Source organism: Dendrobates tinctorius, unplaced genomic scaffold (assembly GCF_039654945.1).
Source record: "Dendrobates tinctorius isolate UK_male_01 unplaced genomic scaffold, ASM3965494v1 ptg000156l, whole genome shotgun sequence".
Taxonomy (NCBI): domain Eukaryota; kingdom Metazoa; phylum Chordata; class Amphibia; order Anura; family Dendrobatidae; genus Dendrobates; species Dendrobates tinctorius.
In genome coordinates, this window is record NW_027361823.1 from 3,468,919 (window position 1) to 3,495,541 (window position 26,623).

Below are 26,623 nucleotides of genomic sequence, written 5' to 3' on the forward strand. Positions count from 1 at the left end.
GGTCTCCATCTGGTGGGTTGCCTGTGGTGGAAGGGGTGTCAAAGCCCCATTATACTATTTCTATTCTAGGGAAATGTATGCCAGTTTAGTGGTGTGTGGCAATAATTTTTGGAAATGTGGAGACTGCAAGTTGGGTCTCTATCATGTGTGTTGCCTGTAGCAGTAGCAGACCGGCAGGCCTGAACTTACTTTCAGTCAACTACATGTGTTACTATCCTTAAATGTTTCTAAAAATAGTAGTCTACCAAACTGTTGTCTGTACCACCTGAGTGTGGCTGAGCAGAAAACCAGTTTGATCTGTTGGATGAGGTATCAGGATGCCACTTTTCCTGGTCTCTGCCCTTAATTTGAGCTTTTTTGGCCCCCCTGAAGACATTGTCTATGCATTTGGTTTTGCCTCCCAATTAATTCAGTAGGGTTCGGATAAGTTTGGTGAACTGTTCCGCGAACATTGGGACGTTCGCCTATCCGAACAGAGCTGAACCTTGAAAAGTTTGCTCGTCTCTAATTAAGCGGCATGTGAACAACACCGGTCTTAATGAATTAGGGCCAAACTTTGCAATGTGCAGCAAGAAGATGATATTTAATAACAGAAAAATGAACTCACTGATGACACTTGACCTTTCTGGTTCTCATATATATGGACCTGGACCTTTCTGTGTTTGGATATAGATATCTGTAGATATCACTACTTATTCATTTGCTCAAGAAAAACAAAGACAGAAACATAATTACCAAATACCATGCAGTAAAAAAAATAAAAATAAACAGCAATAGTGCACGAAAATAATACAGAGTACTTAGCATAATTTTGATTAAAAAAAAATAGCAAAAGTCATCCCACCACTTCCCGGTGACCCTAATCTGGACAGTCCCAACTGTAATATTTAATACCTTACCATTTGTCAGGAGACATGCATTTGGATAAAGGCTGAGAAGGACTGAGCCCGGCTAATAGATGCACAGCCATGGGGAACAACAACATGAATAGAATGTTCAGCTCACTGGCCAGTGTGAACATGCACTTACATGCTGTGTGCACCCCAACTTATTTCCCAGTTCATTTCTGTAATTTGCAAATGGTATTAGGCTTTGATCACTTACAACAGTCATGCTACAGATGAAAACTGCCACATCCCTGCGGTCTTTCCACCGTTTCCCTGCACAATCTCTTTATCCTGCAGGGAAACAGGTTGTTCACCTGTAAAAAAAAAAAAAAAAAAAATCGGCTACTTTGTCTTGCAGGTGAAACATTTGTTTCCGTGCACGAATAAGTGATTGGAAAGCCTGCAGTGGCACAAGGCTTTTGCGGTTTTCAGCTGCAGTGTGAACACAGCCTTAGGGGTTTTTTTTTTTTATAATTGAAGGTATAATTGCAGAATATTTTCCAACACGTACTAATTATCAGCGACACATTTTCCAGTACATGACCGTGTTCACAAAATGTGATGATCTAAAGAAACATTGATTATTCTGTTTATTCAGTGTTCTATATTAACCAGTTATTGCAAAATGCCTTTATATATGAAATCATCTTGGATATTTGCAGATGCCTGTAGGCTGCCGGTTACTGCGAGTCAATGACTCCTCCCGCAGCCATTCTGTAATACAAACCAGATCCCTCTCATATTGACAGACGTAATAAGCCGAGCTCTTTTATTTTTGTTGACTATAGATCCCAGGCTGCTCTGCGACTGAAGCTGCCGCTCCCCCTTTCAAGTGCCAATAGCAAGCAACAAGTGTGGAGCTGCCCATCTAACATAAAGGCTGGTGTAGACCCTGCATCATTAGAAAGTGAGGTGGTGCTGCCCATCCTGTCACATAGATGGAGTCTGTACTGAGTGGCGCAGAGGCTGTGGGCGACGACTACTACTCACTGCTGGGCTGTGACGAGCTCTCCACGGTCAGTGTCCATCTTATCTCTTCTATATCTATACATCTGTCAGTCATAGCATTATTGTAAGAATAGCTTATTATTTTTTATGGCGTGCCTAGAAAATATCTTCTTATCTAAGTACAGCTTTCGCAAAGCAGCTCTGATGTGCTTGTGTATGTGGCTGGCACTTTAATATTTTGGATGCATGCAAAAGTAGAAAGTCGGTAAAGAAAAAATCCAATGTAATTATGTATGTGTCCAATATCTTAACATGAATGGCAAATTCTTCACATTCTGACCACATTTCTGAACAATGTAACAAATGTTTATTGTTCTAAAAATTGTGATTCTCACGGTAGACAACAGTAAAATGAGAAATTGTAAACAATCTAATCTCTATATATAAAAATGAATGTGTGTGTGTATCACCAACCAATCATGAAGCATCTTTCATTTCACCAGAGCTGTTTAAAAGAAGCTGAGCTGTGAAGGGTTGCTATGAGCAACAGTTTTCCCACTCCAGAAAACACCTCAGCAGACACTGACATGGTGAGAGAAATCTAGCATCCCCGGGAAAATAAGCACCCAGCCATTGTCTGCCCCCCAGAAAAGAGCAGAGAGCACGACAGAAATGAATCCTCCCCTCCCATGCCCATATACACATCACACATCCTCCATCTAATAGGCACATCTTCCCTCTTAAAGGGATCATTGGTATGGAAGTCAGGGCAAATCCATCCAGCGCTTTGGTACTGACCCCAGGCCTCTCTTAAAGTGATCTCCGGTATGGAAGTCAGGGCAAATCCCTCAGTGCTCTGATTCTGACCCCAGGCCTCTATTAAAGGGATCATTGGTATGGAAGTCAGGGCAAATCCATCCAATGCTTTGGTTCTAACCCCAGGCCTCTCTTAAAGTGATCTCCGGTATGGAAGTCAGGGCAAATCCCTCAGTGCTCTGATTCTGACCCCAGGCCTCTATTAAAGGGATCATTGGTATGGAAGTTAGGGCAAATCCATCCAATGCTTTGGTTCTAACCCCAGGCCTCTCTTAAAGGGATCCCCGGTATGGAAGTCAGGGCAATTGCCTTCAAATGCTCTGGTACTGACCCCAGGCTCTCTTAAAGGGATCTCCTGTATGGAAGTTAGGGCAAATCCCTCAGCGCTCTGAATCTGACCCCAGGATTCTATTAAAAGGATCATTGGTATGGAAGTCAGGGCAAATCCACTCAGTGCTCTGGTTCTGATCCCAGGCTCTCTTAAAGGGATCCCCGGTATGGAAGTGAGGGCAAATCCACTCTGCGCTCTGATTCTGACCCCATGTCCCTCTTAAAGGGATCCCCGGTACGTAAGTGAGGGCAAATCCACTCTGTGCTTTGGTACAGACCCCAGGCCTCTCTTAAAGGGATCTCCAGTATGGAAGTTAGGGTAAATCCCTCAGTGCTCTGATTCTCACCCCAGGCTTCTATTAAAGGGATCCCTGGTAGGGAAGTTAGGGCCATTCCACTCAGCACTCTGGTTCTGAGCCCAGGCTGATGGGATGATGTGGGATATTAGGGGGAGTAGTCCGGTGGCTCTGGCTGATGGGATGATGTGGGATATTAGTAGTCCGGTGGCTCTGGCTGATTGGACGATGTGGGATATTAGGGGTAGTAGTCCAGCGGCTGTGACAGGATGATGTGTGATATTAGGGGTAGTTGTCCGGTGGCTATGGCTGACGGGATGATGTGGGATATTAGTCCGGTGGCTCTGACTGACGGGACGATGTGGGTTATTAGGGGTAGTAGTACGGCGTCTGTGACGGGATGATGTTGGATATTAGGGGTAGTAGTCCGGTGACTCTGGCTGACGGGATGATGTGGGATATTAGTAGTCCGGTGGCTCTGGCTGACGGGACGATATGGGATATAAGGAGTAGTAGTCCGGTAGCTCTGGCTAATGGGATGATGTGGGATATTATAGTGAATGTGGCTATGCGGAGTGGGCGGGGCTATACACTCAACTTTATATGTATAGCTATAGTCATAATTTGTTATAACTAACCGTAGTTAGTTACTATGCCCAGGCATCGCCGGGCTCTTCAGCTAGTTATTACTATAAAAACAAACCAATAAAATAATTCAGTAATCTTGGGTTTATATGTTTCTACCTATTTATTTGTTCTTTTTAAAACATAAAAGCCAAACAAAATGAAACAATGATCATACACCCTGCTGTAAGTAAATAAGTAATGGCAATAGTGCATATATATAACATTGGGGATTTAGTAAGCAAAGTTTTTTATCAAAAAAGAGTAAAAGCCATCCCACCAACGTCAAGGTGTACCCAATCAGGATGGTCCTAACCTCTAGTATTAAAACCTTACCATGTGTCAAAGGGGCGTCAATGTGAATAAGGGCAGAGCAGGACCGGGTCCAGAATAGATACCCATCAAATGGAAAGCTATATAAACGTTATGTCCAGCTCAGAGAACGGGAGGCCACAGCAGGGTATATGATTGTCTTGTTTCTGTCTTGGGTTTTGTCTGTCTAATGGTCAATGAACATGCTCCTATTTTGCATGCATTTCAACTTACACTCCAGTTTATTTTTTTCAGAGTACTGGAGAAATCAGAGTTTCTGTATCCGTGTGTGTAATACTTGTGGCATATGTGCAGCAACTGTGTGCCACCCGTGTGCCACATCAGTACCGGCGCCTAGGAAGCAGCGGTACAGTTTGCGCTGTTTCCTGGCACTGGGTGCTGAAGACTACTCTCTCTCATTCAGCTGATAACAGCTGTCGCTAATAACAGTGGGGGCAAGCAGCTGATGGGAGTATTCATGAGCTGCTGCCTGCGCTATAAGTAAATAAATAAATGAAAAACCCAGCATGGGTTCCCCTGAATTTATAATAACCAACCAGGCAAAACTGACAGCTACGAGCTGAAGCTCTAAGCTGTCAGCTTCAGCAAGGCTGGCTATCAAGAATAGTGTCACGACCCCACAGGGAGTCGGTCAGCGGACAGTACAACACACACTCAACAGGATGGTAAAGGGGAGAGGAAGACCCTAATAATAGGGAATGAGGGATGGAACACCTCCTGAGCTCCAACCTGAGCCTGTCCCTGCACTCCCTAATGACCTATACGGGTCCTTCCCCCCGTCGCCGTCACGAACCTCGTCCCTCGCTGTCACCTCACACTGCCCTGGCTAGTGAACTGGCCGGCAAGGGTGCTAGCATCACCACTGCAGATGGTACAAACATAGGGGGTAGTGATAAGCACGAGACAGTCAAGGTAAAAACACAAAACTTAGCTCCAGGCACCGCTGCTAAGCTCTACACTGCTGAGGACATGGAAATAGGACCCCAAACTCCAGAAGTAGCTGATACAGCGCTGACACCAGAGAGATGCACACTCCAGAGCTGGTCTGCATAGAAAAATTATCACCAACAGTCAGCTGATGCATCAGGTGATTATTTAAAGGTTGGGCACACCACCCACATCAGCTGACCTAGCAACTCAGCAGCTGCAGCAAGCTGCCAGCAAGGAAAACTGACATTAACCCCTGCTGGCCTGAAAGGTAAAAAGCTAAATTTAAATTATAGTGGAACCAGAGCTGCCACAAATCCAAAAATGGATTGTGACAAATAGAGGAGTCACCAAGCTGCTTTTTTACTTTATGTAAATGAATAATTAAAAAAAAAGACCTGTGGTCCTCCACATTTTTGACAACCATCCAGAATGCTAAAGAAGACAGCTGGGGCTTCTATTCTCAGGCTGGATATTGACCCCTGCCAACCTAAAAATACAATCCGGAGTCACCCCGAAAAGGTGCATCTATTAGATGTGCCAATTCTGGTTCTTTGCCCAGCTTTTTCCACTTTCCCTGTAGCAGTGGCAAGTGGGGAAATATTTATGGGGTTGATGTCACCTTTGTATTGTGAGGTGACATCAAGACCACGGATTGATATGGAGAAGCGTCTATAAGACACCTCTCCAGTACTAATCCTAGAGTTATATTGTAAATAAACACAGAGGCAGAACACAGAGGCAGAATAAAATCCTGTATTTCAAATGAAAACAAAATACACGTTTCCATTTTTATTTAAAAATAGCAAACACAGTTATACTCACCTAAAGCCGAATTCCTCTCGCTTCCTCAAACTCAATGTAGACAAATCTGAACTCATCATCTTTCTTCCATCTCACAGATCTTCCTTATCCGACCTAGATATAACAATTAATGACATCACACTTTCCCCAGTACCAGAAGTCCGCTGCCTCTGAATAACCTTTGATTCTGCCCTGTCCTTCAAACCGCACATCCAAGCTCTTTCTACCTCCTGTCGCCTCCAGCTCAAAAATATTTCCAGAATCTGTCCTTTCCTCAACCCTCAATCTACTAAAATGCTTGTGCATGCCCTTATCATCTCCTGCCTCGACTACTGCAACATCCTTTTCTGTGGTCTCCCTGCTAACACCCTTGCACCTCTCCAGTCTATCCTTAACTCTGCCGCCTGACTAATTAATCTCTCTCCTCGCTACTCCTCCGCTTCTCCCCTCTGCAAATCTCTTCACTGGCTCCCATTCCCTCAGCGTATCCAGTTCAAATTACTAATACTGACCTACAAGGCCATCTATAACCTGTCTCCCCCATATGTCTCTGAACTAATCTCCCGATACCTTCCCTCACGTAATTTCCGGTCCTCCCAAGACCTCCTTCTCTCCTCCACACTTATTCACTCCTCACCCAACCGCCTCCAAGACTTCTCCCAAATAGCCCCTAGACTTCTCCCAAATAGCCCCTATTCTCTGGAATTCTTTGCCCCAACAAGTCCAACTATCAACCACATTTGGATCCTTCAGACAGAACCTGAAAACCCACCTCTTCAAGAAAGCCTACAGCCTGCAATGACCCCACTACCTCCTTCTCTCTCACCACTACCGGTGATATCACCTCAACCAACACCGGAACTGCTGCAACCCACCAACCTACTGTCTCCTTCCCCACCATCCTGTAGCATGTAAGCCCGAAAGGGCAGGGTCCTCTCTCCCCTCTGTATCAGTCTGTCATTGTTAGTTTGTTTACTGTAAGTGATATCTGTAATTTGTATGTAGCCCCTTCTCATGTACAGCACCATGGAATCAATGGTGCTATATAAATAAATAATAATAATAATAATAATAATAATAATAATAATAATAATTTCACTGAATCCCTCGTCTCCTGTAATAAAGCAAAAATAAAAAATAACAATATCCCTCACCTCACCTTTGCTCTGTCCCACACTGTAATTCATGTCTGAGGTTAAACAGTTTTCAAACTGGATGGTGCCAAGATGCGACCATCCAGGTTGAGAACCACTGCTGAATGAGCTGGTGCAAGCACAGCTTCAGTGTCTAGAGGTCACATCAACTAGGTTACCGTTGGTCACTGAGGCTGCGTTCCCAGCTGGGCTGAACTGTGGTTTCCTTAGCACCGTGAGAAAAAGTCATTGAGTTCACTGCAGTTCAGCTCAGTGAGTTCACTGCAGATAACCAATCTCACGGCGGTGATCTGCTGTGAACCCACTGAGCTGAACTGCGGTGAACTCAGTGAGCAAGTTGGATGTGACACATTTGTTATCATTTGTGAGGCAAAAACAACATACCATACTTTACAACAGATATGTAGGTCAGCCCTGCTGGGACACATACCGTTTGAAGGATGCAACACATCTTACTCCAGAGCTAACTTTATTAAGACTGGGGTACAAATTGCCAGTATTAATGAATGAGGGCCATAAAGTGTAGAAGAAAATTAATTTTTCATGTCAGAAACCAGGCTGAACAGATTATCCATCCCCAAAATTGCAAAAGAGAATTCAGAGAGTGTAGTGTATTTATTGGCTTTATATAGAGAAACATGTAATGCAGGGGCAAATGATCTTATCCTTTGTCTCTTTTCAAAGTAATGTAAGTTATAGAAATAAGTTTTTTATATTTCCCATTCTTTTGGCATCTACTACTGACCTTGGTTCAAAAAAGTGCATAAATACTGCCACAGAAGCAACTTTGTGCCAGTACTCTCAACCCTTTTCTCATTACTGATTTAATTAGGATAAAACTTACGTGACTTTATGCCTCAGTATTTGGTTATATGATAAGATATGGATAATTCATTAGTCTGATAAGGATGATGTGGGTTGCACTATTGTCTCACATGAGCTATCATTGCATCATGCTACTTCCCCTTCGCATTGAAAAATCTGATGTTGAAGGCTTGTATTTATGGTAACTAGAATAGATAACGCTAAAGCTCATTTCATGATTATCTTGCCAAGTAAACAGGCTGTCGATCACTGCTTGTTCATCGGATGTAGTGATCTATTGGGCAGCATAAAACATCATTGTTTTCAGCGGAATAAACAGGATTCCGCGCTCTTGAGAACCATGTCTGCATATGTGCACTGAGAGATTCAGTATACATCATTGCTGGTCATATCATGCCAGTGGTTTGTCCATATAAACAGACCTTAACCCCTTAAGGGCCCGTTACACTAAGCGATATCGCTAGCAATATCGCTATAACGTCACTAGGTTTGTGACGCTGCAGCGATATTGCTAGCGATATCGCTATGTGTGATACTTACCTCCGACCGGCTCCCCCGCTGTCTATCACTGATCGTGCGAGAATGTCCTGGGCCGTTTCTCGTCGGCCACTTCCTGCTGGTGCCGACGAGCGACGCGTGGACGCGGGCGGGAGGACGTCATCATCGCCTCGTCTGACAGGAAAGTAGCGACCCCCCCGACCGCTGCTATGTCGCTGGTGAGATCTGCCTGTTTGGCAGCTCACTAGCGACCACTTAGCGATGCACCAGCGATCCTGACCGCGTCATATCGTGGTCGGGATCGCTGGTGCATCGCTAAGTGTAACGGTACCCTTAGTGACAGAGCCAGTTTGCAGCTTAATGACCAGGCCACTTTTTACAATTCTGACCACTGTCACTTTGAGGTTATAACTCTGGAACGCTTTAACGGATCCCACTGATTCTGAGATTTTTTATGACATATTGTACTTCATGTCAGTGGTAAAATTTCTTCGATATGTCTTGTGTTTATATATGAAAAAAACGGAAATATGGCGAAAATTTTGAAAATTTTGCAATTTAAAAAAACTTTAAATTTTTATGCCCTTAAATCAGAGAGATCACACAAATTTCTTAATAAATAACATTTCCCACATGTCTACTTTACATCAGCACAATTTTGGAAACAAAATTTTTTTCAGTTAGGAAGTTATAAGGGTTAAAGGTTGACTAGTTATTTCTCATTTTCACAACAAAATTTACAAAACCATTTTTTTTTAGGGACCTCATCATATTTAAAGTCATTTTGATGGGTGTACATGACAGAAAATACCCAAAAGTGACACCATTCTAAAAACTAGACCCCTCAAGGTGCTCAAAATCACATTCAAGAAGTTTATTAACCCTTTACGTGCTTCACAGGAACTAAAGCAATGTGGAAGGAAAAAATTAACATTTAACTTTTTTTTGCAAAAGATTTACTTCAGAACTAATTTTTTTTATGTTCACAAGTCTTAAAATGAACCACAAAATTTGTTTTGCAATTTCTCCTGAATACGCTGATACCCAAAATGTGGGGGCAAACCACTTTTTCAGAGCACGGCAGAGCTCGCAAGGGAGGGAGCGCCGTTTGACTTTTTCAACGCAGAATTGGCTGGAATTGAGATCGGATGCCATATTGCATTCGGAGAGCCCCTGATGTCCCTAAACAGTGGAAACCCCCAACAAGTGACCCCATTTTGGAAACTAGACCCATTAAGGAACTGTTCTAGATGTGTGGTGAGCACTTTGAACCTTCAAGTGCTTCACAGAAGTTTATAATGTAGAGCCGTGAAAATAAAAAATCATTTTTTTTCCACAAAAATTATCTTTTCGCCCCCAAATTTTTATTTTTACAAGGGTAACAGGAGAAATCATACCCCCTCAGTTGTTGTGCGATTTGTCTTGAGTACGCTGATACCCCATATGTGGGGGTAAACCACTGTTTGGGCGCACGGCAGAGCTCAGAAGGGAAAGAGTACCGTTTGACTTTTTCAATGCAGAATTGGCTGGAATTGAGATTGGACGCCATATCACTTTTGGAGAGCCCCTGGTGTGCCTAAACAGTGGAAAAAAACCCACAAGTGACACTATTTTGGAAACTAGACCCCTTAAGGAACTTATCTAGATGTGTGGTGTGTGGTAAGTACTTTGAACCCCCAAGTGCTTCACAGAAGTTTATAACGCAGAGCAGTGAAAAAAAAATCACTTTTTTTTCCTCAAAAATGATAATTTAGCCCGCTATGTTTTATTTTCTCAAGGGTAACAGGAGAAATTGGACCACAAAAGTTGTTGTGCAAGTTGTCCTGAGTACAATGATACCCCATATGTGAGGGGAACCACTGTGCGCATAGGAGAGCTCGGAAGGGAAGGAGGTCCATTTTGGAATGCAGACTTTGATGGAATCGTCTGCAGGCGTCATGTTGCATTTGCAGAGCCACTGATGTGCCTAAACAGTATAAACCCCCCACAAGTGACCCCATTTTGGAAACTAGACCCCTGAAGGAGCTTATCTAGATATGTGGTGAGCATTTTGATCCCCCAAGTGCTTCACAGAAGTTTATAGATGCAGAGCCGTGGAAATTAAAAATCATTTTTTTTCCTCAAAAATTATTTTTTAGCACATTATTTTTAATTTTACTAAGGGTAACAGGAGAAATTGGACCACAAAAGTTGTGCAATTTGTCCTGAGTACGCTGATACCCCATATGTTGGGGGAAACCACTGTTTGGGTGCATGGGAGAGCTTGGAAGGGAAGGAGTGCCATTTTGGAATGAAGACTTTGATGGAATGGTCTGCGGGCGTCATGTTGCATTTGCGGAACTCCTGATGTGCCTAAACAGTATAAACCCCCCCATAAGTGACCCCATTTTGGAAACTAGACCCCCAAGGAGCTTGTCTAGATGTGTGGTGAGCACTTTAAACCCCCCAAGTGCTTTACAGAAGTTTATAATGCAGATCGGTGAAAATAAAAGTCTTTTTGTTTTCCACAAAAGTGATTTTTTTTTTTAGCCCCCAATGTTTTTATTTTCCCAAGGGTAACAGGAGAAATTAGACCCCCAAAGTTGGTAAATAGTGGAAACCCCTCAATTCTTGCTCCAACCCTAATCCCAACACACCCCTAACCCTAATCCCAACCCTAATCCCTAATCCTAATTCTAACCCTAATCCTAATTCACCCTAACCCTAATTCTAACCCTAACCCTAATTCTAACCCTAACCCTAGCCCTAACCCTAATTCTAGCCCTAACCCTAGCCCTAACTCCAACCCTAACCCTAATTCCAACCCTAGCCCTAGCCCTAGCCCTAACCCTAACAGAAAGTAAAGTATCGGGTCAGTATGATTACACCGATATCACATTTATATAATTTTTTTTATATTTTACTGCTTTTACACAATAAAATCTATTTTATAGAGAAAATAATTGCTTTTGCTTCGCTTTATTCTGAGAGCTATAGCTTTTTTATTTTAGTGTTAATGGAGATGTATGGCTGCTTAAGTTTTGAGGGACAAGATAGCGTTTTCAGCGTAACCATATTTATTTATATCCGTCTTTTTGGTTTCCTGTTATTTCACTTTTTGTCCAGCAGTATAATGAAAAAGCATAGTTTTTTGCCACTTTTTTTAAGGATTTCACAGAAGGGGTATATTAGCAGGACAGTTTTTTAGGTCAGGTCGTTCCAGATGCGGAAATAAATAATCAATCAAATATGTGTACTTTGCTTCTTTTTGCTTTTACATAAATTAATATTTTTTCTTTTTTTTTGCTTTGTCATTTTTTTTATATTTTTAAACTTTTTTTTTTTTTTTTTTTTTACCTTTTCCAAGGATGAGACATCAACTTTCCCTGCACTGATGGCTGATCTAATATTCTGCAGTGTTTTTGCATATTATGGCATTAATTCAGTGCATTGCACACAGACAGGAGGCGTGTTAGCTTCTGCTCTGTTCAGTAGCTTACAGACCACCGTACTGGGTGACCCCGCTGCCAAAATTGGCCCGGCGTCACCTTGGAGACCAATTGCATTGTGCCGATCGGAGCAGAGAGGGCGCTTCCTTCCTCTGCTATGCCGATCGATGTCTTTGTCACTATAAGAGGAGTTAAACACCCGCAATCAGCACTAGCTCCTATTGGGGGCATTGTCTCAGGGTGTCAGTTCTCATATAGTGCTGACACCCGCTTTTGATCATGCCAGTGCTTGGAGTGAGCCGTACACGTATGGCGGTTTGCAAGATGGCATCTTCCGCAGCGCCATACATGTACGGCGGATGTAATGAGGGGGTTAATAGAAGAGAGTCCTCTGTTCAGTATTTTCTTTGGTGGAGAGTGTTAACATAAAGTGTCCCTTACCCTGGAGGACCAGTACTGTCCTGCCTTGTCCTACATTACAAGAAAAAAGACTGATTTTAATGGTAACACTAATTCTCAATTTTGACTGTGGTGATTCTGCAAGGAAATTGAACACTTTTTTCCAGAGTTGATTATCACTGATCATTCCTGCAGGGCTCACTTTGTAGTCTACTTGGAGCATTGCATGGCCTATAAGTCTCCTTACCCTGGCATGTCAGGCATATCATTCTCCACAATGAGAAATCTTACCCCTTAAGGCCCGGTTACACACAATGATTTCCCAGCGATCCCACCAACGATCCGACGTGGATGGGATCGCTGGGACATAGGCTGATCGCTGGTGACCTGTTACATTGACAGACTCACCAGCGATCAGGACCAGCAAGCAAGCTGATATCTAGGGTAAACAGTGGGTAACTAAGAGCAGTGCAGCTCTTAGCAACCCGCTGTTTACCCTGGATACCAGCGTGCATGCTGGTGTCCAGGGTAAACAGCAGGTATCCAAGAGCCGCGCAGCTCTTAGTTACCCGATGTTTACCCTAGATACCAGCTCCCAACCTCGCTGATCGTTGGCTCCCTCTGCCACACACAGTGATGCGTGCTGGCCAGCGGGAGACCAACGATCAAAAAATGGCCCAGGACGACCCTGCACGATCAGCGATACCCAGCGGGGGGGCCGGTCGCTGATGCATGTCACACACAGCAATATCTCTGGCGAGATCGCTGTTGCGTCACAAAATCAGCGATTTCGCTAGCGATCTCACTGTGTGTGACGGGGCCTTTAGACAAAAGTCAGTGGCCTCTGCAGCAAAATCAGTTCTCATGCTTTGCAATGAGAAAGAGCAACACCCCAAAACACGTGTCTGCAAATTGATATTCTTGTGTGGCTTTTATCCTAAGTCACATGGCAAGGCTCGTTAAAGGGCTGATATTGACTTTTAGGATCGCTACTTTCAATAGATGACAGTAGAGTTTAAGTCCTCTTCCTCTCTGAAGAGGCAATTTGCCTATTTAATTTGCCAGAGAAGCCTACGTGACGTAAAAGTCTCCTCACTCTGCCATGCCAGGCCTGGCTTGTCACACTGCACAAGGAGAAACATTACACCTTAAGTCCCAGTATTTAGCCTCTCACCTAGCCAAATCAGATCTCATACTTTGTCCTGATTAGGGGAAACAACCTGAAACAAATGTCTGCAAATTTAGATTCTCGTTTGGCTTTACTCCTAAGTCATATGGCAAGTGGTCGATATTGACTTTTAGGATTGCTACTTCCAATAGATGGCAGTAGAGTTGTAGCCCTCTTCCTCTCTGAAGAGGCAATTTGCATACTTACTTTAAAGTTACGAGTTGGAAAATAAGACATATTCCTCAATTCAATGAAATAATCTCACAAAATTGAAATTACTACTCATTCTGAGAGAGTGGGAGCGAAAATGCAAATACTTTTTTTAAGATAAAGTTTGGAATCAATGGGTTCATAATTTATAGTTAAAAGTAACACATTGGTGTCATCTACACTATATTATACATTTACTTCTGCCCTTTTCCCTTTCTTTCTTTCCACACCCTTCTTCTTGTTACATTTCTGTTTTTTTTTCTCTCCTTTCTAGCTATATGGCAGGTAGATGTGCAGTTGGGTTTCCTCGCTTTCTTGCACCGTTCTCCTTTACTGTTTAGTTTACATTTTGGGTACATAGGTTTGTTCCTAACACGGTTACCTATTCTAATATTATGGGTTGTTGACTATGGTACCATTAGTGTTATAATAAGAGTTTTAGGCTATTTATACACAGGTAATATTTATGTATACCCTTTTTGTATTCTTCCTTGCTATGTATTACTTTGCTTAACCTAGTAATAGGAATAATTAAACTCTAGAGATGACGAAAGGTCAGAAGCGCAGTCCAGAAACACAAATCTTGAACATGTGGTATTACGTCTATGTGTTTTCCTCCATCCTTTCCAGTGTTGACCGTGGTAATTGATTCTGGAGCTTTAAACTTTACATTTGTTATCAGGTAGGTAGTGGTGACTAAGGGGAAACATGGTTATAATAACAAAGACTCAGAAGAGGAAGATGAATCATGACAGGCTCCCGCTGCTGCCGGGGAAGCACAGACCATTGTCAGAAGGTGTAAGGCTTGTTCTTATGAATAGTCAGGACGACAGTTATTTATATACAGAGACGTCATAAGCAAATTACTGTGTTTTTTTTTCCATCAGGTTGAGCAAATTATGGCAGAATATAAAGTTAGAGCCCTCAAGTGCCATCCTGACAAACACCCCGGCAATCAAAAAGCAGGTATTTCATTATGTCATTCTAATACTAGGCAACGGCCTTCAAATGGAAAAATGTTATTATAAAGGGATAATATTTGGACCCTGAGGGTGATTGACGAATGATATTGTTTGGAAATTCTATTGATACAAAGGTTTGATTGGTATCAATCAATAGAATTGAACTGTAATACCAAACACAAGCTCATGGACGGATTCTACAAAAAGTAGACGTTTTCAAACAACCCATTTACAACCATTTTCACCTTTATGAGAAACAGGAATAATAAAGTAAAAGTGATTTTAGGCGCTGCGGCCAGCTGTATGCCTGCCAAACTCCATCCACCCTGATGCCCAATGGACCTCACAATTTGGTGTCAAAATCTTGTGGCCATTGTACACCTAATGGATGGAGTCTTGGATGCCTGAAAGTCTACCATTGTAAGTGGGACAATGGAGGGAGTTTAAAGAGAACCTGCTAGCACGATATTATAATGTAAAGACAGGGCTGTAATACAGATGACATTGATATCATTGGTGAAGAAATCCACTTTGTTGTTCTTCTTTAATCACTAATTGAAGTTTTCTGTTAATTAGATTTCAGTGCACAGGGGCCGGACTGGGCATTGGCTCTTCTCCGACCTGTATGTGATTCCCTTGTCCACTCTCTGCCTGCCTCCTCTTTATGAAGAGATTTCAAACAGAGAAATCAGCTTACTGAAAAATCAATGACCAGAGGCAGGCAGAGGGGCAGGGGAAATCACTTACAGGGAAGAGAAGACCCCGTGTATGGTCCGGCCCCTGTGCACCAAAATCTAATTAGCAGAAAACTTAAAATGATGATTAAAGAACAACCACAAAGCGGATTTCCTCACCAAAGGTATCAATGTAATCAGTATTACAGCATCATTACAGCCATATCTTTACTTTACATTACAAAATTGTGCAACAGGTTCTCTTTAAATTCCCTACCACAGCTTTAATAGGAGACATCAGAAAGCCAATGGCCTCCATTTGTGGCAGCCTGTGCTCTGCCCTAGCAAGGGAAATAAGGGAAACCACTGCAAATACTAAATGGTCTTCTGAATTGCCAAAAGGCAGGAAAATAGCTTGTACCCTCTCTAATTCATTATAGCCAAGAGTATTACTTGATAATTTAGCATCCCTATGTATTTAATAAAACCCTACTCCGTCTAATGTCTAATCAAAATGTAAGGCCCTAGCCCACGAAAAGCTACGGCGTGTAAGGGATGAATATTTTCTACTGCAACAGCCCCAATATGCAGTCTGGTCCTAAAAAGATATTGTGAACCTTAGTTTGGTCATCGCAATATATGTTTATTCTTTTGTAGTGGAAGAGTTTCAGAAACTTCAACAAGCCAAAGACACCCTGACCAACGAGGAGAGCCGGGCACGTTACGACCATTGGAGACAGAGTAAAATCATGATTCCATTTTCACAATGGGAAGTCCTGAGTGATACAATTAAGATGGTAGGTTACCCCGAATATGGGAGAAACATAATATGCCACAGTCTGGAAAATCAAGTAAATGAGGGCAGGAGAGGGGGAGGCCCAATTTACTGACAATGTAGTGTTTATGTGACTCCAAGCTTCATTTCATAATTTCATACACGTTTGGAAGAAGTCACGCTTGTCTTGTCAATGACACTTTACAGTAGGGATGGCATTCCTATAAAATGTGTTTGTTGTTAATGGAACATGTATTTCACAATAATTTGTTTTGATGAAATGGTTTCAGCTTTCTGAGTCTTGCAACATTGTAAATAAATTTTTCCTAACCCGAGCTCTGTAGTAATATAAACCGGGCTGCTGATGTACCAATTCCTTTACCGGTGTGATTTATCCTGTACTATTCTTTTTACCATTAATATCATTTATGTTGCTCACTTTGTTCTTCAGTATGGCATAGGCTACAAGGTGACTTAATTTAACAAAAAAAGCGACATCTTGGAAATGCATATGTTCAATTCCTATATGGACAAGAGTGCTAGAAAACAGCAAAGAAAGCGGGCAACTCCCATGATAAATCGTTCCTATAGTGAATTCCGGAGTGTTAAGTCCCAAAACCATGTATAGAAATATAACAGTAACCACTTTAGTGAAAAAGTACACAGCTGTTATTGAGCAAATACAAAAACATAAAAATTCAGTAATGGTGATGGATAGATGGTGATGACAAAAAAGGACAACAAACGCGGCGCCATACAACTCTGTGCTGTTATGTAACTATTCACTCCAGGCTTACAATTATAAGTACCAGTATGTCACGTTCTAAATACCAGGAGCTGACCCTCCCGGAAACTGCACGTTGGACAACCCTGATGCTAATAGGTAATGTCAGATGTCTGAACAGTATCTCACAAATTGCTCACAGTTACAGTTCCCAAGTAGGATAAAGGATAAAGTGCAGAGTGCCTGAAAAAGTGCTAGATATAGTGCTTACCCATGTGGGGCACAGATGAGGTGCACGCTAGGTCCTTAGGCCCCAGTGAGATACTGTTCAGACTTCTGACATTACCTATGCATATACGAAGCTGTCACGCTCATGTCGGAAGACCCGCCGGCTAGTTCATGTATTGTGGTCTGATCTCAGTCCGATATATATGATTGTCTGAAAGCACCCTAAAGGCAGTGGAATTCCCTAATTGTAGGATATTGTTCTCTTCCACATTGCTAAAATTTTATTGGAAATAGTAACATAGTAACATAGTTAGCAAGGCCGAAAAAAAGACATTTGTCCATCCAGTTCAGCCTATATTCGGTCAGAATAAATCCCCAGATCTACGTCCTTCTAAAGAACCTAATCACTGTAAGATACAATATTGTTACGCTCCAGGAAGACATCCAGGCCCCTCTTGAACCCCTCAACTGAGTTCGCCATCACCACCTCCTCAGGCAGGGAATGCCAGATTCTCACTGCCCTAACAGTAAAGAATCCTCTTCTATGTTGTTTGTGGAACAATATAATTCTGCTTCCTGAAGGTCTACAGGAGTTAATGGCATAGCCCCACTGTCACAGCTCTTGTGATGGCTCGTTGAGGATCTACATACTATGAGGCCGATGGTTTTTATGTTATGACTGATTAGATAAATAAGCAAAAGAAAATATATCGTAGCTCATCGTATAGTCAAGAGATAAACTGGAGGATCTGTAGAAAATTTGTGCTACCATGAAAGAACATTTAGTCTCCATGCCAATGGTTTTTTTTTTTAAATTATATGGAACCTATGGCTTTATTGCTGCAAGTTGTACTGCAAAGAATCATGCCACCATGCTGTCCACTAATACAACAGGAAATGTCTGGAGAATTTCTGTAGAACAACCTGTAACAAGTTATAAGGCTCAGAATGGTGAAGTTAGCCCAACATCAGGACGCAGTGTCCGTGTTTCTCCATTGCTTGGTTCCATCTTGAATCTTTTGTTTTGGGAAGATTGAACTTTATGGTTAGAAGACGAGTATTGTATATAGAAATGTAGAGTATCCATCCATTCCATTGGCCCAATTGCATCAATTCAAAGAAAATTAGAGGGGTATATCCATCTTATTCATGTGTGGTGTATCCTTTGGATATGCCGTAACTTTGTGATGTCATAAATCCCACCTGTTTTTCATCTCTGTATCGTATAAGGTGATATATCTATTTAGGACAATTTTTTTTTTTAAAGCTTCATAAGGAGGAAGCAGATGGAAAATCTTGTAGAAATCATGACATTTTTTATTATTAATCCTTTTTAGTCAATGCACTGGGCTGTAAAGAAGAAGGAATCAATGCTGGAGGCCCCAGATAAATCTTCATGTGAAACACATAATGACATTTTATTTAACTCAGAAGAAAAGAAAAACCAGATCAGTGCTGAAAACGAGGATCAAGTATTGAAGAAAACACTGGAGGATATTGATTTGCTGTCGCCTAAAAGTCCTGAAGGTAACAACACAATTAAATAAAGTGTTCAATCGATGAGGTCTTTAAGCCGATGCTTCGCTTGTGGAAAGCCCTTCTTAAATATCACCCTTCAGAATGGAATTATTAGCGCTTTATTACTCATACACTCTTTGTCTGCTTTTTTTTTTTCTTGTCACATGAAAAAAAGTTTAAAGACGAGATACAAAGTCAATAAAATGTAACCTCTCCTGACTTGTAGTAATTCAGTTCTAAAAGCAGAAGAACAGCAGCGGCGATGCTGAGATACGACGTAGATGCAGGAATATGGTAGGACACTATTTGACCTACTGCAGAACAATGACTCCCCAGTATAATGTGATTGGGGTGTTATTAGTGTGGGCCTTCTCTTTCTTCTCCATTGGCAGTTTAATCGCAGGGATTTATGTAGACATACGGCATAAATTACTAACACTCACAATTGATTAAGCTATGTGAGGAACAAGCCAATTTCTTCTGATTCTCTTATCATCACCTAAAAAGATGAACAAGCAAATTTCGATCATTATGAACATAGAAAAGAGAAGGCTATGACACCTTCTGCTACTACAGTGTTAATGAGAGGCATCTAAGCACAGGGAGATGTCATTGACCAAAGCTGTCAGCGAGACCTTCAACCATATTTTACTTTCAAGGGAATCTGTCAGCAGGATTTTGTTGTGTAATCTGAGGGCAGCATGAGGTAGGAGATGAGAGACTGATGTTAGCGATGTAATACTTATTAGACTGTGTGCTGTTGTTTCAATACAGTAAGTGCTTTATCAGCAGGAGACAAAGTGTTTTTTTTTATCACTGCCGGACTAGCTGCACGGTGTCTCCTGGTCCAACCAAGCCCACACCACTGATTAGCAGCTTACTGTCAATATACAATATACATAGAAAGCTGTGGAGTTGGGTGGAATTAGCTTTCTGAGCCATGCTACACCTTCAACAGAGAAAACTCTGATTCTATCATAACTTCTGCACCCAACAATCTAAATGAGTCATGGCTGGAATCAGGGTCTCTTTCCTTATGTTATGCTGCTCTCAGATGAGGTACTCAAAACCTGGTGACAGATTCCCTTTAAATGTCCACCTATTCAAACCATTTTTTAAAAATTGTTTCAAAGCCTCTAAAAGGACGAATGAAGCTACAGAAGAATCTACAGCTCCCATACAAATCCATGTTTCCATGGTAACAGATTACAAACAAACCCTGTAGTCTGAGCCATGACTTCTCGTTAACCTACTGAAAGCAAATGTGTTACATAAATGTAATTGTGAAGGTGTACTTACACTTCAAAGCGAACGATCAGTACCATGTCAGACAAAAGCATTCCCACTCTTTTAAAGCAATGAACCTCTCCTAGATGCTATGTGGTGATGTGTTCATTAAAGTAGTGATAATTTCATTTAGGTTATTGTTTTTTTGGGGGTGAGTACACTCAGACAGATTTACCTATGGTATTCCTTTGTTAGTAATATGATATCTGATATATACTTACCTTGTAATGTCTTCACATCCTGTTCTGTCCAGATGTGTCTGGATCCCAGAATTCCAAGCGGAGGAAATTCACCGACTGCCATATTGGGACACCCAAGTGATGGGTGTCTCAATATGGAAACTGCTGGTGGTACCAGTCTCTTGCGCGGTACCACCAGCGGAACACTGTCGCACCACACACACGCTATACACCGTACGCACCAGACACACTGTATATGCCGTACGCACCACACACACAAACACATGAGGGAAGAATACAGCACAGTGGTGGAGAGAGAGCAGACAAGGGGGAGAGCACATGGGGTACACAGGTCAAAGAAGAGATGACATGAGAGGGGAAGACAGCAGATGGGGGAGAAAGAAAGCGCACAGGGGTGAGAGAGACAGAGCACAGGGGGAGACAGCTCAAACGGGATAGCACATGGGGGGAGAACACAGCACAGGAAGGAGAGAGACAGCAGACAAGGGGGATAGCACATGGGGTAGACAGGTCAAAGAAGAGAGCACAGACGGGAGAAGTCAGCACATGGGGAAAGAGAGAGTGGATAGGTGGGTGAGCACATGGGGGAGAGATTCTCAATGCTGCAAAGCCTGCCCCCATCGTGACATTACCGCCCTCCCGATGCGATAGCATCTAGTTATATATAAATGTGAACAGTGTCCTTCCATTCTTTATCAAGAATGGAACCAGAAAAGATCATCCACCCTCATTCTCGCCACATAGAACCCTACACATAGGCCTCACACTGCAATTCCAATATTTAGGGTTTAGTCCTAGCTCAAAAACATTGCAAATTTTCAGTGACTTTTCACACATCCAATTCCATGTGACCCTCATGTTATTGTCAGCATAAGTCTTTTATACCTAGGTTTTTCTTTTTTAAATGGGTTACAACTTTTTGCCTCTATCCATGATAAGCTGCCATTGCTTTTTGAAGCACCTGTAAGTCCTAATATCTGCAGTCAGCGCCATTATCGTACTAGCTGAAAAACCACTGAAAATATTTTTATGAAATGTTATAGATACTTCTGAGAAGGTGACATCAATGAAGTCTGATCCAGGGCCAACACGGATTCAGAATGACAAGTCCTATAGAGCACTCATACCTTGCTAGTGCTGCTAAGATCTGACAATGCAAGGGCCAGTCATAATAAAGGCCGTTTGCCCAGAATGTGTCCAGTAATGGAAATATCAGATAAGAGGCACATAGGATTGAGAACGATATAGAGACCTGTCATTCTAGGTATCAGCGATGATCATCTCGTGTGGAGACTGAATGATTGCCAATCTAATTGCTCTGTCCTGCTTACAGGGACAAGATCCTGCTGATAATGATTTTATTCATGCATAAAAGTCAAATTACCCTCAGGGCTCATGCAGACGACCGTATCTGCGGTCTGATAGTGATCTGACAAAACATCGGATCACACTCGGACTAATGTTATGCTATGAGGCCAGGCAAATGTCCAATTTTTCTTTGTATGGAGTTTGTCCGAGGGAAAAAAAAATTGCTGTATGTCCAAGTTTGATCTGATATGCATATTGTACTCTGCCATGCAAGTCAATCATTCTGTGGAAAACATCGGACTGCACTCGTATGTCATCTGAGTGTAGTCAGATTCCTACGGACTGGCAGAATAGAGAAAATGGAGAATTTTTTCCCTCCATCTTCTCCTCATCCAAGAGAATGGGAGCAGACTGTAATTAAACTCTGATCAGGGTGTGATTAGCATAAGCTACCTGATTCTCGCAGATGAGAGAGTACATGGTCGTCTGCACCTGCCTTAAAAATGAGAGTTTTGCTGGTTCAGCAGTTGATCGTTGATGATCAGTAATGAATCACTTTGTGTAAAGTGGCCATGTACAGGCTTCATTCATACTTGCATATTTTAGTTAAGATTTGTACTTTACCTTTTACTGTGTTTCAGGCTACTGGCTTTACAAATTATGCAAAATGCAGACCAAAATGTACAAATGTCTAAATTGTCTTTTGAGATAAAGACTGTACAGAAGACAGTAGGCATCAGATCGTAGGGTGATACCATTGTAAAAAATGCAATAGATCCAGTTAGAGGGATCATCCTTATTCTTAATTACACATGGACACACAAGAAGCAATGGGATGAAACTGAATGGAAGAAGAAGATACAGATTAGATATTAGGAAAAACTTGTTGACAGTGAGGGTGATCAATGAGTGGAACAGGCTGCCACGAGAGGTGGTGAGTTCTCCTTCAATGGAAGTCAAAGTCAAACAGAGGTTGGACAGACATTTGTCTGAGAGGGTTTAGTGAATCCTGCATTGAGCAGGGGGTTGGACCAGATGACCCTGGAGGTTCCTTCCAACTCTAGGATTCTAGGTAATCTGCTCACCTGATCGGGTTGTGTAGGCACAACTCCCGTAAAAGCTCAATATCAGTTATGGTTGTCTCGTGGCTGAGGGATGATCTCCATCAGGATGCTTGACAAGAAAAGACAATTTACGGCTTTTGGGCTGCACTACCGAAATAAAGATTTTTGATCCAGAGATAAAAGAGGTTTTTATTCCACTAGTTTCCACCATTAAATTGTCTTTCAACCTAGAACTGAAAAAAAAATCAGGCATAATTCTCTGTTACTGAGGAGGACAGGTGTTTTTTATCTTATCTTATGGTTATATTAGTGACACTGTCTTGTGCACTTTACTAGCAGATTGTTCTTTGTCTTTGCTTATAGGAAGTCCCGACATGACTTACTGTCTCCTACGCTTTCGCTGGTCGGCCGAGGCTCCCTCGGATCTCCTTCGGAAATTCAGAAATTACGAAATTTAGAGATCATTTCCTGAAGTATTAAATGGTTTTTCCTCTATATTATAAATATAAAATTATATTTTTAATGTATTTTATTTCCGGTCCACATAAAGATTTGTACTTGTCTTCGAAACATATATATGTTGTATGTATAACCACTAGAAAATATTTACAAGCATGTACATGTGCAAGAGTTTTCTAAATGTATAAATTTGCCTTCAAGTGCAAATTCTATGATTCTATGATTCATCAGGCGCTGTCCACACTGCTGAGGTCTTAAGGGGGTTTTACACATAGCGATATCGCTAGCAATATCGCTAAAACGTCACTGGTTTTGTGACGTTATAGCGATATTGCTAGCGATATCGCTATGTGTGATACTTACCAGCGACCGGCTCCCCCGCTGTCCATCGCTGATCGCGCGAGAATGTCCGGCTCCATTTCTCGTCGTCTGCTTCCTGCTGGGCTTCCTGCTGTGACGTCCAGCGACGCGTGGAGGCGGGCGGGAGGACGCAGGATCGCTGTGTGTGAATGGTAAGTATCGTGCGCTGCGTCGCTGCTGCATCGCTGTGAGATCTTTCTGTATGAAAGCTCACTAGCGATCATTTAGCGATGCACCAGTGATCCTGACCGGGTCGGATCGCTGGTTGGATCGCTGGTGCATCGCTAAATGTAAAAGGGCCTTTATCCACCCCGGCTAAGGAGAGCACTTCTCTTTCATTTTAACTATTCCTAAAATGATAGTATTACTTTGTATTAAGGTTCTAGCTCCATAGTAGAAATCAATCAATAGACCAAGCTTTAAAGGGGTTTTTCTGGCCTTTAATGGCCAGCGCTGGGTAAAAAAAATAAAATCAGATATTTTTCACCGTCCCTTTGGTCTAGTGCTGCCTCGCTGTAGGATCTGTTGTGTGTTCTGGTGTGGTGGTGTGTCATCACTGAGGTGCACATCACCGCTGCAGCCAGTCACTGAGCTCAGCGACTGTGCTGATGTAGACAAGCTCATTGATTGCCTACATGAGTTATGTGCGCTGTAGTTAGCGCCGCAGCCAGTCGGTATAAGTAGTGTTGGTCACTGGAGGCTACAAAGTCATGAGCCATTACCCTTTAAAGTGGCTATCCCACAATGGACATTTTTCACCTATACATAGCACTTTGCTGTCCTCACTGACCCTTGGGGCCCACAGAAATCAGACATTTATCACTTTTTCAGGGCATAGGAGGCAATTTTTTCATTGTGGGTTTATGGCTATAAAATGCCACCCCATAATGTAACTAATATATTAGTTCGCACTGAAGAAGTGGATGAGGAAGTTTTAAAAGCATGTTTCTTGGTAAATCCATACCACAACCTGTTATTTCTTTTGCAGAAACACTCCAGGCAGAACTGATAATTCAGTTAGCACCAGTTTAAAGGGAACCTGTCGAAAACAAAAACTCCATCTACCTGCAGAGAAAAGAATCAGTCGAGGTGCAGGGGGAGTGATTGTAGCACTTGGCAGTGAGCTCTGGCTGTGGCAGCAATAGAGGCAGTCAGTGGTAGCATATCCTATGGCAGTCAGCATGCGTGTATATAGGGAAATCATTTGAACAGCTATATAGAGCGAGATTACAGGACTGTAAGAACTTGTATCATACAATATGCCTGCCTGCTATTAGAACTGCCTAGAAAGGTGCCAGTGCTAGCAGATTAATGCGGTTTGTCTAAAACGGGGAACAAGCTGACACTAAAATTATCATAAGGGTGAATTGCCCAACGCGCTAAATCGGTTTAGCCCAGACTGTCAAGAACACAAGAAATAGCTGCTTATTTCTATCCAAAGTACAATTCTGTAAACTTTAGTTGTTTAATATGTCTGAATATTTATTGTCAATGTGTTATCTATGTGCATTATCTTGTAATAAAGAAACTGGCAAGTAACAGAGTGTTTATTTCTATATACACTGCTCAATAAATAAAGGGAACACTTAAACAACAGAATATAACTCCAAGTAAATCAAACTTCTGTGAAATCAAACTGTCCACTTAGGAAGCAACACTGATTGACAATCAATTTCACATGCTGTTGTGCAAATGGAATAGACAACTGATGGAAATTTGTTATGATTGGGACACCAAGGAGGAATGCAAGCCTAAGCTAAGCCACAGAAAACCAGAGAGGTTGGTAACTAAGCAGATTGCAGACCCCTGATCCTAACCACACAACTAGCAGTAGCCGTGGAGCGTACTTACGATGATCCTAGATGTCTTGGCACAGCCAGAGAGCTAACTAAGCACAATTGGCAACTATCAAGACACCCTCAATAAAGGAGTGGTTCTGCAGGTGGGGACCACCGACCACATCTCAGTACCAATGCTTTCTGGCTGATGTTTTGGTCACTTTTGAATGTTCGTTGTGCTTTCACACTTGTGGTAGCATGAGACAGACTCTACAATTCACACAAGTGGCTCAGGTAGTGCAGCTCATCCAGGATGGCACATCAATGCGAGCTGTGGCAAAAAGGTTTGCTGTGTCTGTCAGCGTAGTGTCCAGAGGCAAATTCGCCACTGGTGCCCTGTGTTCTTCACAGATGAAAGCAGGTTCACACTGAGCACATGTGACACACATGACAGAGTCTGGAGACGCCGTGGAGAGCGATCTCCTGCCTGCAACATCCTTCACCATGACCGGTTTGGCAGTGGTTAGTAATGGTGTGGGGTGGCATTTCTTTGGAGGGCCGCACAGCCCTCCATGTGCTCGCCAAAGGTAACCTGACTGCCATTAGGTACCAAGATGAGATCCTCAAACCCCTTGTGAGACCATATGCTGGTGGGGTTGGCCCTGGGTTCCTCCTAATGCAGGACAATGCCAGACATCATGTGGCTGGAGTGTGTCAGCAGTTCCTGCAAGATGAAGGCATTGAAGCTATGGACTGGCCCACCTGTTCCCCAGACCTGAATCCGACTGAGCACATCTGGGACATCATGTCTCGCTCCATCCACCAACGTCACATTGCACCACAGACTGTCCAGGAGTTGTTGGATGCTTTAGTCCAGGTCTTGGAAGAGATACCTCAGGAGAACATCTGCCGCCTCATCAGGACCATGCATAAGCATTGTAGGGAGGTCATGCAGGCACGTGGAGAGGCCACACACATTATTGAGCATAATTTCCTTGTCTTGAGGTATTTCCAATGAAGTTGGATAAGCCTGTAATTTGATTTTCCACTTTGATTTTGAGTATCTTTCCAAATCCAGACCTTCATGGGATATTAATTTGGATTTACATTGATCATTTTTATGATTTATTGTTCTCAATGCATTCCACTGTGTAATGAATAAAGATTTGCAACTGGAATATTTCATTCAGTGATATCTAGGATGTGGTATTTTAGCGTTCTCTTTATTTTTTTTGAGCAGTGTATTATTTCCAGATCACTGGATATGCAGAAGCCATGCACAATTCATAGTAAAAGCTTGTCTTGTTCTTCTCTTCTGCTGCATTTTGGGATCCGGTCCCACAAGCCTCAAAATGCCTATGTCCTTATATGAAGGATGCTAACACTTTTACTTTAAATTACATGTCATGGTCTGGCAGTGTTAGGTTGGCTATACACATCAGATAATTATCTGCTGAGCTCACAAATTTCAGCGAGACCAGACAATCATTTAATTTGTACAGGTATATTCTGACTCTTCCGCTACAGGACATGCTTGTAGAACAAGGATCAGACATGTTGGCTTTCCACATGCCTGATTCTTTTGTTCTCAAGCTGAAAAACCACTGCCAGCCATTTGTTCCCCTCTCCAAATCAAATC

At 42.3% G+C, this 26,623-nt stretch overlaps 1 protein-coding gene across 1 annotated transcript; it reads left to right on the top strand.

Moving 5' to 3' along the window:
- The first annotated feature begins 1,665 nt into the window (after positions 1-1,665).
- DNAJC12 (DnaJ heat shock protein family (Hsp40) member C12) lies at positions 1,666-24,745 on the top strand. Its single transcript, XM_073548136.1, has 5 exons — positions 1,666-1,903; positions 14,535-14,613; positions 15,941-16,080; positions 18,348-18,537; positions 22,751-24,745. Exons 1-5 carry the CDS (start codon positions 1,826-1,828, stop codon positions 22,843-22,845), a joined length of 582 nt encoding a protein of 193 aa, XP_073404237.1. The 5' UTR covers positions 1,666-1,825; the 3' UTR covers positions 22,846-24,745.
- Positions 24,746-26,623: the final 1,878 nt, after the last annotated feature.